General features: G+C 37.5%; 1 protein-coding gene across 2 annotated transcripts in view; it reads left to right on the forward strand.

The window, feature by feature from the left end:
- LOC113056097 (major facilitator superfamily domain-containing protein 8) overlaps positions 1–14,496 on the forward strand; it is a 33,878-nt gene that overhangs the window by 12,858 nt on the left and 6,524 nt on the right. Inside the window, exons 1-3 of one of the 2 annotated variants that reach the window (XM_026222584.1) lie at positions 12,668–13,026; positions 13,386–13,459; positions 14,010–14,053. In XM_026222584.1, the coding sequence (XP_026078369.1) occupies positions 12,971–13,026; positions 13,386–13,459; positions 14,010–14,053 (174 nt within the window). In that variant the 5' untranslated portion in view covers positions 12,668–12,970. Of the gene's footprint in view, positions 1–12,667; positions 13,027–13,385; positions 13,460–14,009; positions 14,054–14,496 lie in introns of those variants that run through there. The other variant, XM_026222585.1, reaches the window with a different exon arrangement.

Genomic DNA, 14,496 nt, shown 5'->3' on the forward strand with positions numbered 1-14,496 from the left:
TAAGGACCATGGTATCCCTGTTCTTAATTGGCCAGCAAACTCGCCTGACCTTAACCCCATAGAACATCTATGGGGTATTGTGAAGAGGAAGATGCGACATGCCAGACCCAACAATGCAGAAGAGCCACTATCAGAGCAATCTGGGTTCTCATAACACCTGAGCAGTGCCACAGACTGATCGACTTCATGCCACGCCGCATTGCTGCAATAATTCAGGCAAAAGGAGCCCCAATTAAGTATTGTGTGCAGTACATGCTCTTACTTTTCATGTTCATACTTTTCAGTTGTCCAAGATTTCTAAAAATCCTTTCTTTGTATTAGTCTAAAGTAATATTCAAATTTTCTGAGATACTGAATTTGGGATTTTCCTTATTTGTCAATTATAATAATCAAAATTAAAAGAAATAAACATTTGAAATATATTAGTCTGTGTGGAATGAATGAATATAATATACACGTTTCACTTTTTGAATGGAATTAGTGAAATAAATCAACTTTTTGATGATATTCTAATTATATGACCAGCACCTGTCCTACATGCCTGAATGAAACAAACAGCAGAAAATCTGAATGAGATTGCAGATTTACTCTCTGACAGCAGGAGGAGCTCATGGAACACCAGATACAGTGTTTTCTTGGTTAAAGCTGTAAACAAAGCAGAGCTGCACTGAAACACTGCTTTAATATTAACTATACGGAGACGAGATGAAAAGAAAATACCATGTAAACTTTTCAGAAGACAATCAGTTCCCCTCAGAAACACATTAATATAAACCCCCAAATCAATATTTCAGAATTTCTACCAATAGTTATTTTATTATGAACAGTGTGAACAGAGTTATCTGCCTGCTACAGTATTTTTCTCTTTGCATCCATCTTCAATGTCTCTGGCCTGTGTCAACGGCCATTTACAGACTTCATATTTTCACATAAATTACATTTAGGAAAATTATTGCATTGCAACGCAGTTTGTGCAAGTCCAGAACAGAGACAAGCTGCAATAAGACAATAAACGTCTGGTTGCCAATTGTGTAAGTTCCAGTGGAAGCTCCTTTAGTCCTTTAGGCCATCCTACACACATGACTGACTGCTCGCTTGCACCCACAGGAGGAGAAGGGTCGTGTTACTCTCTACACTACACTCAAGCTGAGAGATTCCTACACTTTCAGTCTTTGAAGAGAGATTAAAAACAGCACATATCATAGGAACGTTACAACGAAAATTGTTAATGGTTTTGAAACTGTGAAATTTTCAAATTCCGGTATACCTTGAAACCGGTAATTGGCCCAAGCCTACTTGTGACTAAAACTTTATAATAATTATATTATATTCACACCCCTGCATTCATTTCGTTGTGTTTTTCCTCTCCATAAGTGCCGTGTTCCCTTTAATTAGTCATTCCTTGCACCTGTGTCTTCCCAATTCTTCTGTCTTTAAAAAGCCCTTTCAGTTCTTGTTTGTCGGGTCTACTTGTTGAATGTCCTCCGTGCAGGGCCGCGGGAAGTAATTTTGAACAGGGGGTGCTGTGATTTTTTTTTTTTTTTTTTTTTTTGACAAAAAACCTATGACCTATAGGCCTATTTAAAATACATTTTAAAAATAAATACATTGAGATTTACTACTTTATTGTCATATACACTACAGTGCACAGCCAGCCAGGGTCTGAAACACACAGACATCAGTTCTCAGATATGCGCAATCCGTTATTAATCTGAAGCAGAATCAGAAATAATAGTTTAATAATCGAAAGAAAACGAAATAATTACTTTCATTACAATTTCAGATAACCTATACATACATGCAACTTATTTAGATACAACAAATAATATTACAACAAAATATAATATTAATCAAACTTCACAATAACGCTAAAACAATGCAATCGATTTGGTCAGCTGGCTTGAGTCACTGCACGTTTATTTCACACGCAACTCTATTAACTCCAAAATCTTTTTACGCACACCAGAAGGAAATAATCTCTGACTATTTAAGCAATTTGTTTATTGAACAGTTCTCCACATCCATTACGCAAAGAACACACGCACAGTATAAAGCTTTCTGTCTCCATCTCCAACCTTTTTACACAAACAAAAAGGAAATAATCTCAGACTATTTAAACGTTATTTAACAGTTCTCCACAACCATTACGCAAAGAACACACGAACGAAATAATACTCTCCATCTCCATCCCCACCACCTTACAAAAATACTATAGTGTACTACTTACAATTGCTTCGCTAGTCAAAGCTGATCCCACACTTGTTGCCACAAAAATAAATGTTACAAGCGCGGCAGCACAATGCTCTTACCTGAGCTACATGCAGGCGGGGTGCCCTGGTTACAGGTGTCCAAATGTCGAGGTGCGCTGTATTATATAAAGATGGATGTATTCTGCATGGAACGAGCGGGAAACCTCGTTACTCGGCGACCAAACCTGCCTGCCAGACGTTGACAACGTAACTTCCGAACCTGTGTTGATTAGGCCTCAAAATATGAAATTAAAATCCAAAATATATACGTAATAGCCTACGTGTGTCAAAAACATTTTCTAAAATATTCATAAGGAATTTATAAATTGTGCAAAATATTTTAATAGGCCTACATTTTTTTTATCTCCCTCTCGTCACTAGGGGGTGCTGCAGCACCCCCAGCACCCCCACTTCCCGCGGCCATGCCTCCGTGTTCCCAGTTTCGTTTGGATTATTAAAGACTATTGGTCGTTTTACTCCAGAGACTCCTCGTTTCCTCACAGCGAAAGTAATTGTGACAGAAGACCTGACCTAAAACAATAACTTCCATGTTTTCCTTTCCATTTGTTTTCTCGTTTTGCTCCCAGTGTTTATCTTTCCGTTGTGTGCCCCGATGGATCCCCTCCTTCGCCCTGAATTCCTCCTTCTCCTGCTGGAGCAGGGAGACAAGGCTCTCACCAAATTGTTATTTTTGGTCACTAACATCACAAGCTACCCAGATGATGTGCTCTGCTCTTTCTATGATGCAAGCCTGAACGTGAGTGCATCCGTCATCCGAAGATTGTCCTTGGGAGGAATTTGCCGCCTTCGTGGAGTGGACTATGGCAAGAAATGGGTTGCCACAAACCATCTGCCCCATGAATGATCTCACCAGATCCACTCTGGACACAGAGCCAAGGCCACCATCTCCCCGATGTGCAGAGCCAAAAGCCTTCCAGTGCCTGCTCCTAGAAAGCACCCTCCATGGCTCCTTCCTCTGTCGGCTCTACCATGGGCCACTATTATGTCTGTGGCCTGGGTCCTGCTGTGCTCTTCCTGCTCCGGGTCCCTCCTGGCTCATCCCTCCATCGTCTACACGGTGGAATTGTTACGTCACAGGACACACCTTCTGGGAGGGTGGAGTAATGTCACGCTCCTGGACTTATTTCGTTGTTTTTCCTCCCCATGTGTGCCCAATGTATATTTGTATTATTTAATATAGGTGATCTATATATCACAATAAGAGTGCCGTTTTTCTCCAAATATAAGCATGATAAGAAATGTAATATTGATTTAATACAAGTTTAATTCATTTAGTATTACAGTAAGTTACTGTAACGTGGTTGTGGTTGCAGTAACAGCGCACAAAGAAGAAGTAGAATAAAATAAGTCTTTAATAAACATCAACAAACTAAGACCATTGAAGTGAACAGTAATCCAGGACAAAGGAAAAGACAGAAACTGATGGCTTATTAAGACAGGGAATCAAGGAGTAAACAAGATGAGTAATATAATGCAGGTGAACAGAATGAATGTTAATTAACTAAATGTTAAATATGTTAAATAACACCATTTTCCTATAGAACACAACATTATTTAATGAACAAAATGTGAATTCTGTCATTAGTTACTCTCTCTCATACTGTTCCAAATCCATACACTTTCCATTCTTCTTTGAAACACAAATGAAGAGTATTTTTTTATGAAATCTCTGTGCTTTCTGTCCCTCCACTGACAGACTATGCAACTACCATTTCAAGGTCAATACAGTATAGTCGTCAGATTTCATCGTTTAACAGATGCTTTTATCCAAAGCGACTTGCAGTACATTCGGGCTATCAATTTTTACTTATCCTGTGTTCCCGGGGAATCGAACTGCCAACCTTGAGCTTAATAACACAATGCTCTACCAATTGAGCTACAGGAACACTATGTATGGGAAAATGTACATTAAAATACAGAAACACATTGCCGTTTTACATATTGCATTGGCATGTTGCATATTACATTTCTAATTGGTTGTTGCTACCCATATGCTTCCATAAATAAAAACATAATAGATAAAACCGAATACAAACCCATGATAAGAAGCAGGGGGTGCTTGGGATGCAAAGTACAGCAGCAATTATGACCTGCCTTTAGAAAAGAAACAGAAACACCATGAATGTCATGTACTACTGTCCCTTTTAAACATGACTCACATCAACGGACATCTGACACATCCCAACTCTTTACGTCAGTCAAGACATCAGTCAAGACTAACTTATTTAAGACTCTCACTCTCCAAAAAATGAATTTTGAAAATTTCCCGTGCTTTTGTCTGTGTAAGTGAGAGAGAACCGATGTGCTCCTGGCACATTACTTTCCTGCAGAGACCTATACTTGGGCATTCTCTGCACATGAATGACATGCTTGCGTTCACAGACAGCGTGCCAGTAAAGTTACAGAATTTTTGTGTGTGTGTGTGTGTGTGTTTAACATAAACAGATAAAATGTATAAACCTACTTCGTTTGGCAGAAAAGGTGTGTTATCCTTGAAGAACTCTGTGATGTCAGATCTTCACCTAGTCGTATAATCTCTTTTAAATAAAAAGTCATAATGTTAATGGTGTCTTCTTTTCTTGCCAATTACTCTACCAGCTCCTGTTGAAAGCATAAAGCGCTCTAAACACAGTTGTACCGCACTTCAGATTTAACGTTATCACAGCTGCTCAATATCACCTCAGTAACATTCATTTGCCAGATGCTTTACGACACGCTTATTAAAAAAAATTATTAACACTGCATAAACAACAATAAAAATGTTATAAACCTTTATTTATAAAACTGAAAGTGAGCACTGTAACACATACCTCCATGTCGAGTAACCTTCAGATGTGATGGTATGCTGAAAATGTTGAATGCGACAGCTCCGACATTCATTTGCCAAAAAAGCCAGGCAGCAACTAAGTTAACGTTACAATTTGTTACATTTTACAAAAAAAAATTTACAAAGAAAGTGTTAGAATCATTATCAAAATCCTAAAACCGACTTTAAAATGAAATTTTGACCGAGACTATCTCCGTGAATAATGGCGCCTGCTCAAGCACTGGTTTTGCGCAGATTGTCGAGCTTCTTGTACCCACAATGCAAAGCGTAATTTAAAAAATACGGAGAAACTGTAACGGGGAGTCAGAGGCATTCGGATTGGTGGATGGCTTCCATTCGAAGATAATTGGTGACTTGACTTGGCTAGTGAAGATCATTGGTGACTTGACTTGGCTCGTGAAGATCATTGGTGACTTGACTTGGCTCGTGAAGATCATTGGTGACTTGACTTGGCTCGTGAAGATCATTGGTGACTTGACTTGGCTCGTGAAGATCATTGGTGACTTGACTTGGCTCGTGAAGATAAACTGTGACTTGACGTGGCTCATGATCAACTGTGACTTGACTCACAGAGGTTAATGGTGACTTGACTTGGCTCGGCTCATGAAGATCATTGGTGACTTGACTTGGCTCATGAAGATCAACTGTGATTTGACTTAGTTTACGGAGGTTAATGGTGACTTGACTTGGCTCATGAAGATTGTTGGTGTCTTGGCTAATGAAGATCATTGGTGACTTGACTTTGGTCATGGAGATCAACAGTGACTTGACTTGACTCCTGAAGTTTAACTGTGGTTTTACTTGACTCATGGGTTTTAATGGTGACTTGACCTGACTCTGGACGGTCAGCAGAGACTTGACTTGACTCTGGATGGTCATCGGTGACCTGACTAGACTCCGGAAAATCAACAGGGACCTGATCAACAGTGACCTGACTAGACTCCGGGAAATCAACAGGGGTGTTAGGGTTAACCAGATCAACGGGGACCTGACTTGACTCATGAAGTTTAACTCTGACTTGACTCTGGAAAGTCGACGGGGACCTGACTTGACTCTGGAAGATCAACTGTGACTGCCATCTGTGCAGTGGTGCTGGACTGGCGGCCATCTTGTGAACAGACTTTGGGCTTCAATGCTGTCCTCCGCCTCTCCCACAGTGAACGGAGAGTCACATAATATCAGTGTAAAGTCCATGATTTAACTTAAACTGCCCTTAAACTCCCCTCCAGGTCCAATGATTTAGTTGGTTCATTGTGTCCAAAACGGAACAAGTCCTTAAACAAAACTTCATTATAGTACTGTACTTGATATGATATCTCACAGAACTGTTGAATATACTCTTCAGTAGATAGGGCTCCTTGATGAAGGTGCAATAGCTGATCTACTGGGTCAATGATAGAGCGGGAGAGTTGATATGCTGACCTTGAAGTAGGAACGGACATCTCAGTAACAATAGTATACCGGGCTGTTGGATCCTGGTATGGCGAAGTCTTCTGTAACGGGGACACAGAGGCGTTCCGGATCCATGTGCAGAACTTAATTCAGAGAATGGTCTGACAGGCAGAAATCAGGAATGGCGTCAGGTATGTTAGGGGTAACCAGAATCGAAAACAGAACCAAGCAGAGATCGGGGCAGGCAGCAGAGAATCAGAGTCGAAATACACAATCCAAGATAAGACACTTATTGGGAAGAACAAACACAAGGGAAAACGCTCGGAAATGCTACATAGGCTAAACAAGAATTTGCAGTGAGTGAGAGTGATTGTGGTGCTTATATGTGTGTGTAAATGAGGTGAAGTAGTGATTTCTAAATCTACTTTGACTTGTATTTCATTGCAGACAATATGAACACAAAATAGTTCATGTTTTGTCTGGTAAACTTCATGTCATTTGTAAATATGCATCCTTTCCTTTCATTCAGACCTGCAACACATTTAAAAAAAAAAAGTTGGGACAGGAGCAATTTAGGGCTAGTAATATAGTAATGTATATATAATTGAGGTGTGTGTGTATATATATATATATATATATATATATATATATATATATATATATATATATATATATATATATATATATATATATATATAAATTTGGGAAGGGGGAGTTCTGCTTAGGGCACTCATTTGGCCAGCAGTGGCCAAAACATAAGCTTGTATCATAAAAGTTTCAAAACTCTTGACTCTTCTGACACATCCTTGTCTTTATTGTTCAAATTGCCTGCACATAATTTCACTGGCTTCTGCAGCATATCACACTATAAATAAACACATATTTGCTTAATGTCCTCTGTGTTTATTTCTGTATGACAGCACGCTGTGCAAATATTTATAAGTGCACAGTTTTCCCACAGAATTAGTTTTGAGAAGCGGTTGGGTGGATTTTGTTGTGATAACCTGGCGACCCTGTTCGTATTGTTCTTTTGCACATGATGGTCAGTTCTGTTCACACTGAAAATAGATTTTCTCTGATATTGGCTAAATTTAAAACAACAGTGTGAACAACTATACAAAAAAATGGATCTTAGCAAAAATTGGAATTGAGTACTGAGGCTTAAAGTGTGAACTTAGCCTCATAAAGCACCTGCATGTGCTTCTTTCCTCAGCTGACATTCGCTTCTCGTGACCTCTGGATTAATATTTCACAGTTTGTTGGATTTTTCAGATATTAACATTTGTCTTCAGGAGGACATATTGCTCAGATCAGCCTCAGCCCTGAATTTTTCTCTCTCGCTGAGAAAAGTGGGGCTCAAAATCCTTACATACATAGACGATTGACTGATTTTAGCCGATTCGAGACAGAAAGTGATACAAAACACCGCTCGTGTTCAGCTTCTGAGTGAATGTGGGCAAAATAATATCACTTTTGCCAAGAAGGTTATTTTTTTTGGGTTAGGAACTACACTGAACAAAAATATAAATGCAACAATTTAGTTTTTTCATTTTTCATGAACTGAACTCAAAGATCTAAGTCTTTTTCTATGTGCACAAAATGCCTGTTTCTCTCAAATATTGTTCACAAATCTGTCTAAATCTGTGTTAGTGAGCACTTCTCTTTTGCCGAGAAAATACATCCACCTCACAGGTGTGGCATATAAAGATGCTGATTAGACAACATGGTTATTGCACAGGTGTGCCTTAGGCTGGCCACAGTAAAATGCCTCTGTAAAATGTGCAGTTTTATCACACAGAACAATGCCACAGGTGTCACAATTTTGTAGGAGCGTGCAAGTGCATGCTGACTGCAGGAATGTCCACCAGAGCTGTTGCCGTGAATTGAATGTTATTTTCTCTACCATAAGCCATCACCAAAGGCGTTTCAGAGAATTTGGCAGTACATCCGGCCTCACAACATCGACCAGCCCAGGACCTATATTCAGCATCTTCACCTCCAAGATCATCTGAGACCAGCCAGCCGGACAGCTGCTGCAACAATCGGTTTGCATAATCAAAGTATTTCTGCACAAACTATCAGAAACCATCTCAGGGAAGCTCATCTACATACTCGTCATCCTCATCGCGGTTCTTGACTTGACTGCAGTTTCTCATTGTAACCGACTTGAATGGGCAAATGCTCACATTCGATGGCGTCTGGCACTTTGGAGAGGTGTTTTCTTCATGGATGAATCCCTTTTTTCACTGTACAGGGCAGATGGCAGCGTGTATGGTGTCCTGTGAATGAGCGGTTTGCTGATGTCAGTGTTGTGGATCGAGTGGCCCATGGTGGCAGTGGGGTTATGGTTTGGGCAGACATATGTTATAGACAATGATCACGGGTGCATTTTATTGATGGCATTTTTAATGCACAGACATACCGTGATGAGATCCTGAGGCCCACTGTTTTTGCACACTCTAATGGCTAAAATTGCCCCACAATCCATTGCGCTTTGGTGAAGGATTCGGTCCAGAACTACAAGCATGAATAAATATGTTTTAGAAAAACTACAAATGTGGAGGATGTGCATAATCGACATGTAGGTAGAGAGGTTTACAAGTTTACAGATATTTGAGTTACTAATGGTCAACATTTAACTTGGTTGAAATTTGTTATTTCCAGAATGTGAATATAGTTGTGAAAAAGTGGTGAATTGTTTAATGAATTCTGTGTTAGTAATTGAGAAAAACTAAGACAGCATTTAGGAAAATGTAAACAATTGGAAACAATCTTTGGTATAAGTAATGTACACTGATTATATAAAACTATACTGTCAGTACATCATAACTAAATGAAATAGTTAAATGCATTTTTTTTCTGTTTAAAAGTGTGGAAATAGAATTTTTTTAAAATAAGTTTTAAATCGTCCTTATCCTAATATTAAATATTCTTCATCCTGTGGCTCTCTCTAGTGGACAACATTAATATCACAGCTTTAAGCCATAGGTTAAGTTGTCACATAGGGTTTGTTAATAAAATAAACTGCATAAATAATTTAGTTTTTTATTTGAGCACTCATTATAATTCACTTTTCAAGCAATATCACCTAAAATTCAATTGAAAATCATGTAAGCCTATTCAGCGACAAACATGGAGCATCCAAATATATTCACAGTTACTGTTTAAATAATACAATATAATATAGGCTAATTTTACTCACACATGTGAACTTACTGGTAATATGTAATACAACACATCTCAAAAAAAAAAAAAAATCATTTACTAAACAGTAGACCTCATTTTTGAAAAGTAGATAATTGTATGATCAGCAGATGTATGTCTGTTATTTCAGAGTTCATTTTTTTATTTTTTTTTTTATTTTTTTTTATTAATGCCATACAGCTGCTTATTACAAGAGCATGTTCTTATAGGCTACTCTACATGTTCATATCAATAGCCTATATATTGATAAATAATTAATAAATGTTACATGAAGGCCTATTTGAAAATGTTTTGAAACCGGTCTACCAGGTTTGTTTGACTGGTCTTCAGCCTTCTGTGAATTTTATGATAAAATACAAACAATAAATGTCTTTTTACGCTCTTTAATTTGTAGTGAGATAATTCGCTTCAGTTCTAGCTGCATATGAATCAATTATATTTTCCTCTTTAATATTTGAAGCACGAAATAAACATGAATATTTGAATGCATGTTGAAAAAATTCAGAACAATTTAATACAAATGAATGTCTCAGGATTCGATCAATCAGAGTTAAATGATGGATGCCACAGACTTTTTTTTTTTTTTTTTTGGAGTAGGCCTATAGGTGAAATTTTCACATTATCTTCAATCAGTATAACATGGATTTATTATCGTAATTTTGACTTTATTCTTAAAATATTAATAATATAGGTGTTAATGTGCCAAATAGGCTACTGAATACAAAAACAACCCTGGAACAGCAGCCAAAAAGCAAACAAAAATAGTGAGGGGATATTTAAATTAATTGTTAATAAACAAATGTCAATGTTGCAAAAATGAATTTTTAAAGTGAGTCACTTTAGACTCGCGACTAAATTTTCACATTTGAATCAGTGAGTTTTCAACCCTAGAACAGCTGCAATCGGATCATTCTAATTCGTAGATGATTTAAAAATAAACATGAATTTGATTTAAACAATTTAAAAGTTTCATTGAAAAGACTCAGTTCGTTCATGAACCAGAAAGCACTTCTTTATGAAAAGTAAGTGACGTGACATTCAGCCGAGTATGGTGACCCATACTCAGAATTCGTGCTCTGCATTTAACCCATCCAAAGTGCAAACACACAGCAGTGAACACACACACAGAGCAGTCAACACACACCCGGAGGAGTGGGCAGCCATTTTATGCTGTGGCGCCCGGGGAGCAGTTGGGGGTTCGATGCCTTGCTCAAGGGCACATAAGTCATGGTATTAAAGGTGGAGAGAGCACTGTACATGCATTCCCCCCACCCACAATTCCTGCTGGGCCGAGACTCAAACTCACAACCCTTCGATTGTGAACCCGACTCTCAAACCATTAGGCCATGACTTACCCTCACGACCTCATGTTAGAGCATGTGATATATTATAGGGAGTATGTGGATGTTGTTGTTGTTGTCTAAAATTGTTGTAACTGTTGATAAGGAAGTTACTTTTAGTTTTTGGGGGGAAGTCGTGGTCTAGTGATTAGCGAGTTTTACTCGTAACCCTAAGGTTGTGGGTTTGAGTCGGCAATACCATGACTGAGGTGCCCTTGAGCAAGGCACCGCTCCCCCAACTGCTCTGTGTGTGTGTTCATTGTGTGTGTGTTCACTGCTGTGTGTGTGCACTTTGGATGGGTTAAATGCAGAGCATGAACTCCGAGTATGGGTCACCATACTTGGCTGTAAGTCACGTCACTTTCACTTTTTTAAAATCTCTGTATAGTGCCTTTTTTGTAAATATTGCGTTATTTATTTTCTTATTCTCCTCACCCACCCAGTTTTTTTCTTTTAGATTTTTTTTTTTTTGTGTGCAGACAGTTTTTTTTTTAATAAAGCTGATTGTTTCGTCTAGCTATTGTAAGTACTGTAAATATCACTTCACTTCAGCACGCAAGCTATAAGGTTTGGCTGCGACTTTTTTTGCAAACTGTTCTTTTTCTCCTGTTTTTGGTTAGTCAGGGAGTCTGTCCCTGTGTTTTTTTGTTTAGTCTTTTATTTTTATTAGGCTAGTGATAGTGATTCCCTTTGGGAAAAAGTCAAACTCCATTTGTATATTATTTTGTCCTTGGCCCTACCCTGAAGCCTATTTGCTTCGAAAGAATTAGAAAAAAAACAAGAAGGTTTGTTGATGTGCTAAAGAATGAGGTTTGTACTAGAAATGCAAACAGTAAAATTTAGTGTTTCTACAGTAAACAGTTGTGTGTGTGTGCTCTTGTTTTTGTGACATATCAGGACACAACTCTGTATAATGACATGGGTATGACACAGGTATTACAAGGAGAGGGTGACTGAGGACATAACCCATGTCCCCATTTTTCGAAACGCTTATAAATCATACAGAATGAGTTTTTTTGAGAAAGTAAAAATGCACTAAGTTTCCTGTGAGGGTTAGGGTTAGGTGTAGGGTTGGTGTAGGGCCATAGAATATACAGTTTGTACAGTATAAAAACCATTACGCCTATGGGATGAACCCACTTTTCACAAAAACAAACGTGTGTGTGTGTGTGTGTGTGTGTGTGTGTTTGAGAGAGATATCAGGAAGACTTGAATTTGGCTTATTCATTGCTCAAATGTTATTCCCATCTATGCAATACAGTGGAATACTGCAATAAGTTCAGTTCAGTTTAGTATACATCCTTACCCTATTAGTCAAACTTTTATTTTATTTATTTATTTTATTATTATACCCTCATGAAAATCTTAGAATCGCCCCTGCTATATAGACACACATACATTTAGTTTAGTTGCAATAATGTTGCAAAAAAAAATAAAAATAGACATACACTGAAAAAATATAATATACATTATTTCATAAATTAAAACGTTGCATTAATTTTGCAAATGTAAACATTTATTTGCATTAAATGCACGAAAATTAAAATACGAATAAATACCATAATCTAAAAACAAAATGAAAATTAATAGAATGGGGGCTTTTATTTTGAAGCCTGATTGTTTTTGTTTCTCACTATTCACGTGTGACAACGTTCAGATGATTCAAGTTTTCGCTGAATCCACAATATCTATGGACTTTAGACTGCGCGTGAAATAACGCCGAATTACTCTTAACACTACTGTGTTTGAAACAACTAAAATGGGCATAATATTATACAGATGCCTGTATGCGTTTTCGAGTTATGTGTTGTGCAAATCCAGACAGTTTTCAGTCAAGTTAACTTGATTGTAAAGAGCATGTCAATATAAAGAGCTGACATTCAGTGAACTCTAGTCGTGCCGTCATTTCATTTTCGCAAGCTGCTTAATCACCAATAATGTCTCTTGTGGAGTCTGATGAAAACACTCCGCTTCTCAGAGGCGATATTACAAGGTATGTTTTGATAATTATATCTGTAATAACGCAGTCTGGCAGCGCTGATCTTGTTTTCTGTTCTGAAATGATGTCTGTACTGTGAAAGTTTTTGGGTCGAGCATTTAATATTGTTGCCTGTGTGTTATTTCACAAGGGTTTTTCTGTCACTAATGCAGGACATGTGTGAACGTTTAGTCTTACTAAGAATGGTGATATGAATGTTTCATCTTTCATGAGCTCCTGTCATAATACACACATAACATGCATGATGCATGGAATCATTGTAATTAAATAGGCTTAAGTGTAAAAAATCAAGAGCTATGATTGTAATTTGTGTATCCATGAATGTTAATAAGTTGTGTCTTTTCCTCTTTAAGAAATGAGAATGCAGAGAGAAGCCGCTGGAGGTCCATCAGGGTCATGTATTTCACAATGTTCCTTAGCAGTGTTGGTAAGCAACATGTTCTCACTATCTCATAGTCATATTCCTGAATTGACTATCTTACTGATCAGACAGTGAACTAGGGCTGCATGATTATGACAGAAATTATAATTGTTGATTATTCCCTTGAAATTGTAATTGCGATTATTCATTACAAATGGTTTGGTTTTTACTTTAAATAAAAAACGGCATGGTATTATAAGCATGCAGAATAATGTAAGTCTTTGAATGATTACATTATTGCAACAGAAATTTGATTAATAGTGCAGCTCTACAGTAAACATTGCTGTGCAGATGTGTTGTGCTGTCCGGTTCATTTAACATAAATATATGCATTCATTGTAGAGCTAAAAATCCTGCTGTAACCTGCAAGATGTTTGTCAAGTGTCAGGACAGGCTATTAATTGTACACTGTGTGCAGTGCAATTCAACATTTTATGCATATATATAAGCATATATTCCTATTTAGTAGTAGATAAATCAATGTTAGTTGCATTGTTTGTATAGTACAGAGTAAATGCGTGTAATATGTATTAGTGATTGCAATGTTTTTTCTTAGGTTTTACGATTGTCATCACCTCCATATGGCCATATCTGAAGAATGTAAGTATATTTGCATTTACACTCTAAATTACATTGTACTCAGGCTATACATTTTATGAGTTGATTCATTGCTTGGGAATCAAACCCATGACCTTGTGTTTCTATAAGTATGTTATATTGTTATACTGATTAACAGGAGCAAAGTGTATTCTATGCATTTGAGATATGAGTGAAGTGAACGTTCATAAGTATGGCAATTCTATAAATTCTGTGCAAAGTGATATCCGAAGTTAAACTTGACTTAGAAACTGGAAGTGAAACAAGGAAGTAGATATATGTGCATTTCCTTTCTAAGAAAGCGCGCCCTGGGTTCTTAAACGCATCAACTGAAACCTGTTGAATTTTTTAATTTAGTGATTTTCCCCTGAGATCCTTAAATGTTGTCTAAAATCTGTTTAAAGTTTAAGCTGAAAATATGTAGAGGTTTAAATGTGACTAAATAT

The sequence above is a fragment of the Carassius auratus genome, chromosome 37 (assembly GCF_003368295.1).
Source record: "Carassius auratus strain Wakin chromosome 37, ASM336829v1, whole genome shotgun sequence".
Taxonomy (NCBI): domain Eukaryota; kingdom Metazoa; phylum Chordata; class Actinopteri; order Cypriniformes; family Cyprinidae; genus Carassius; species Carassius auratus.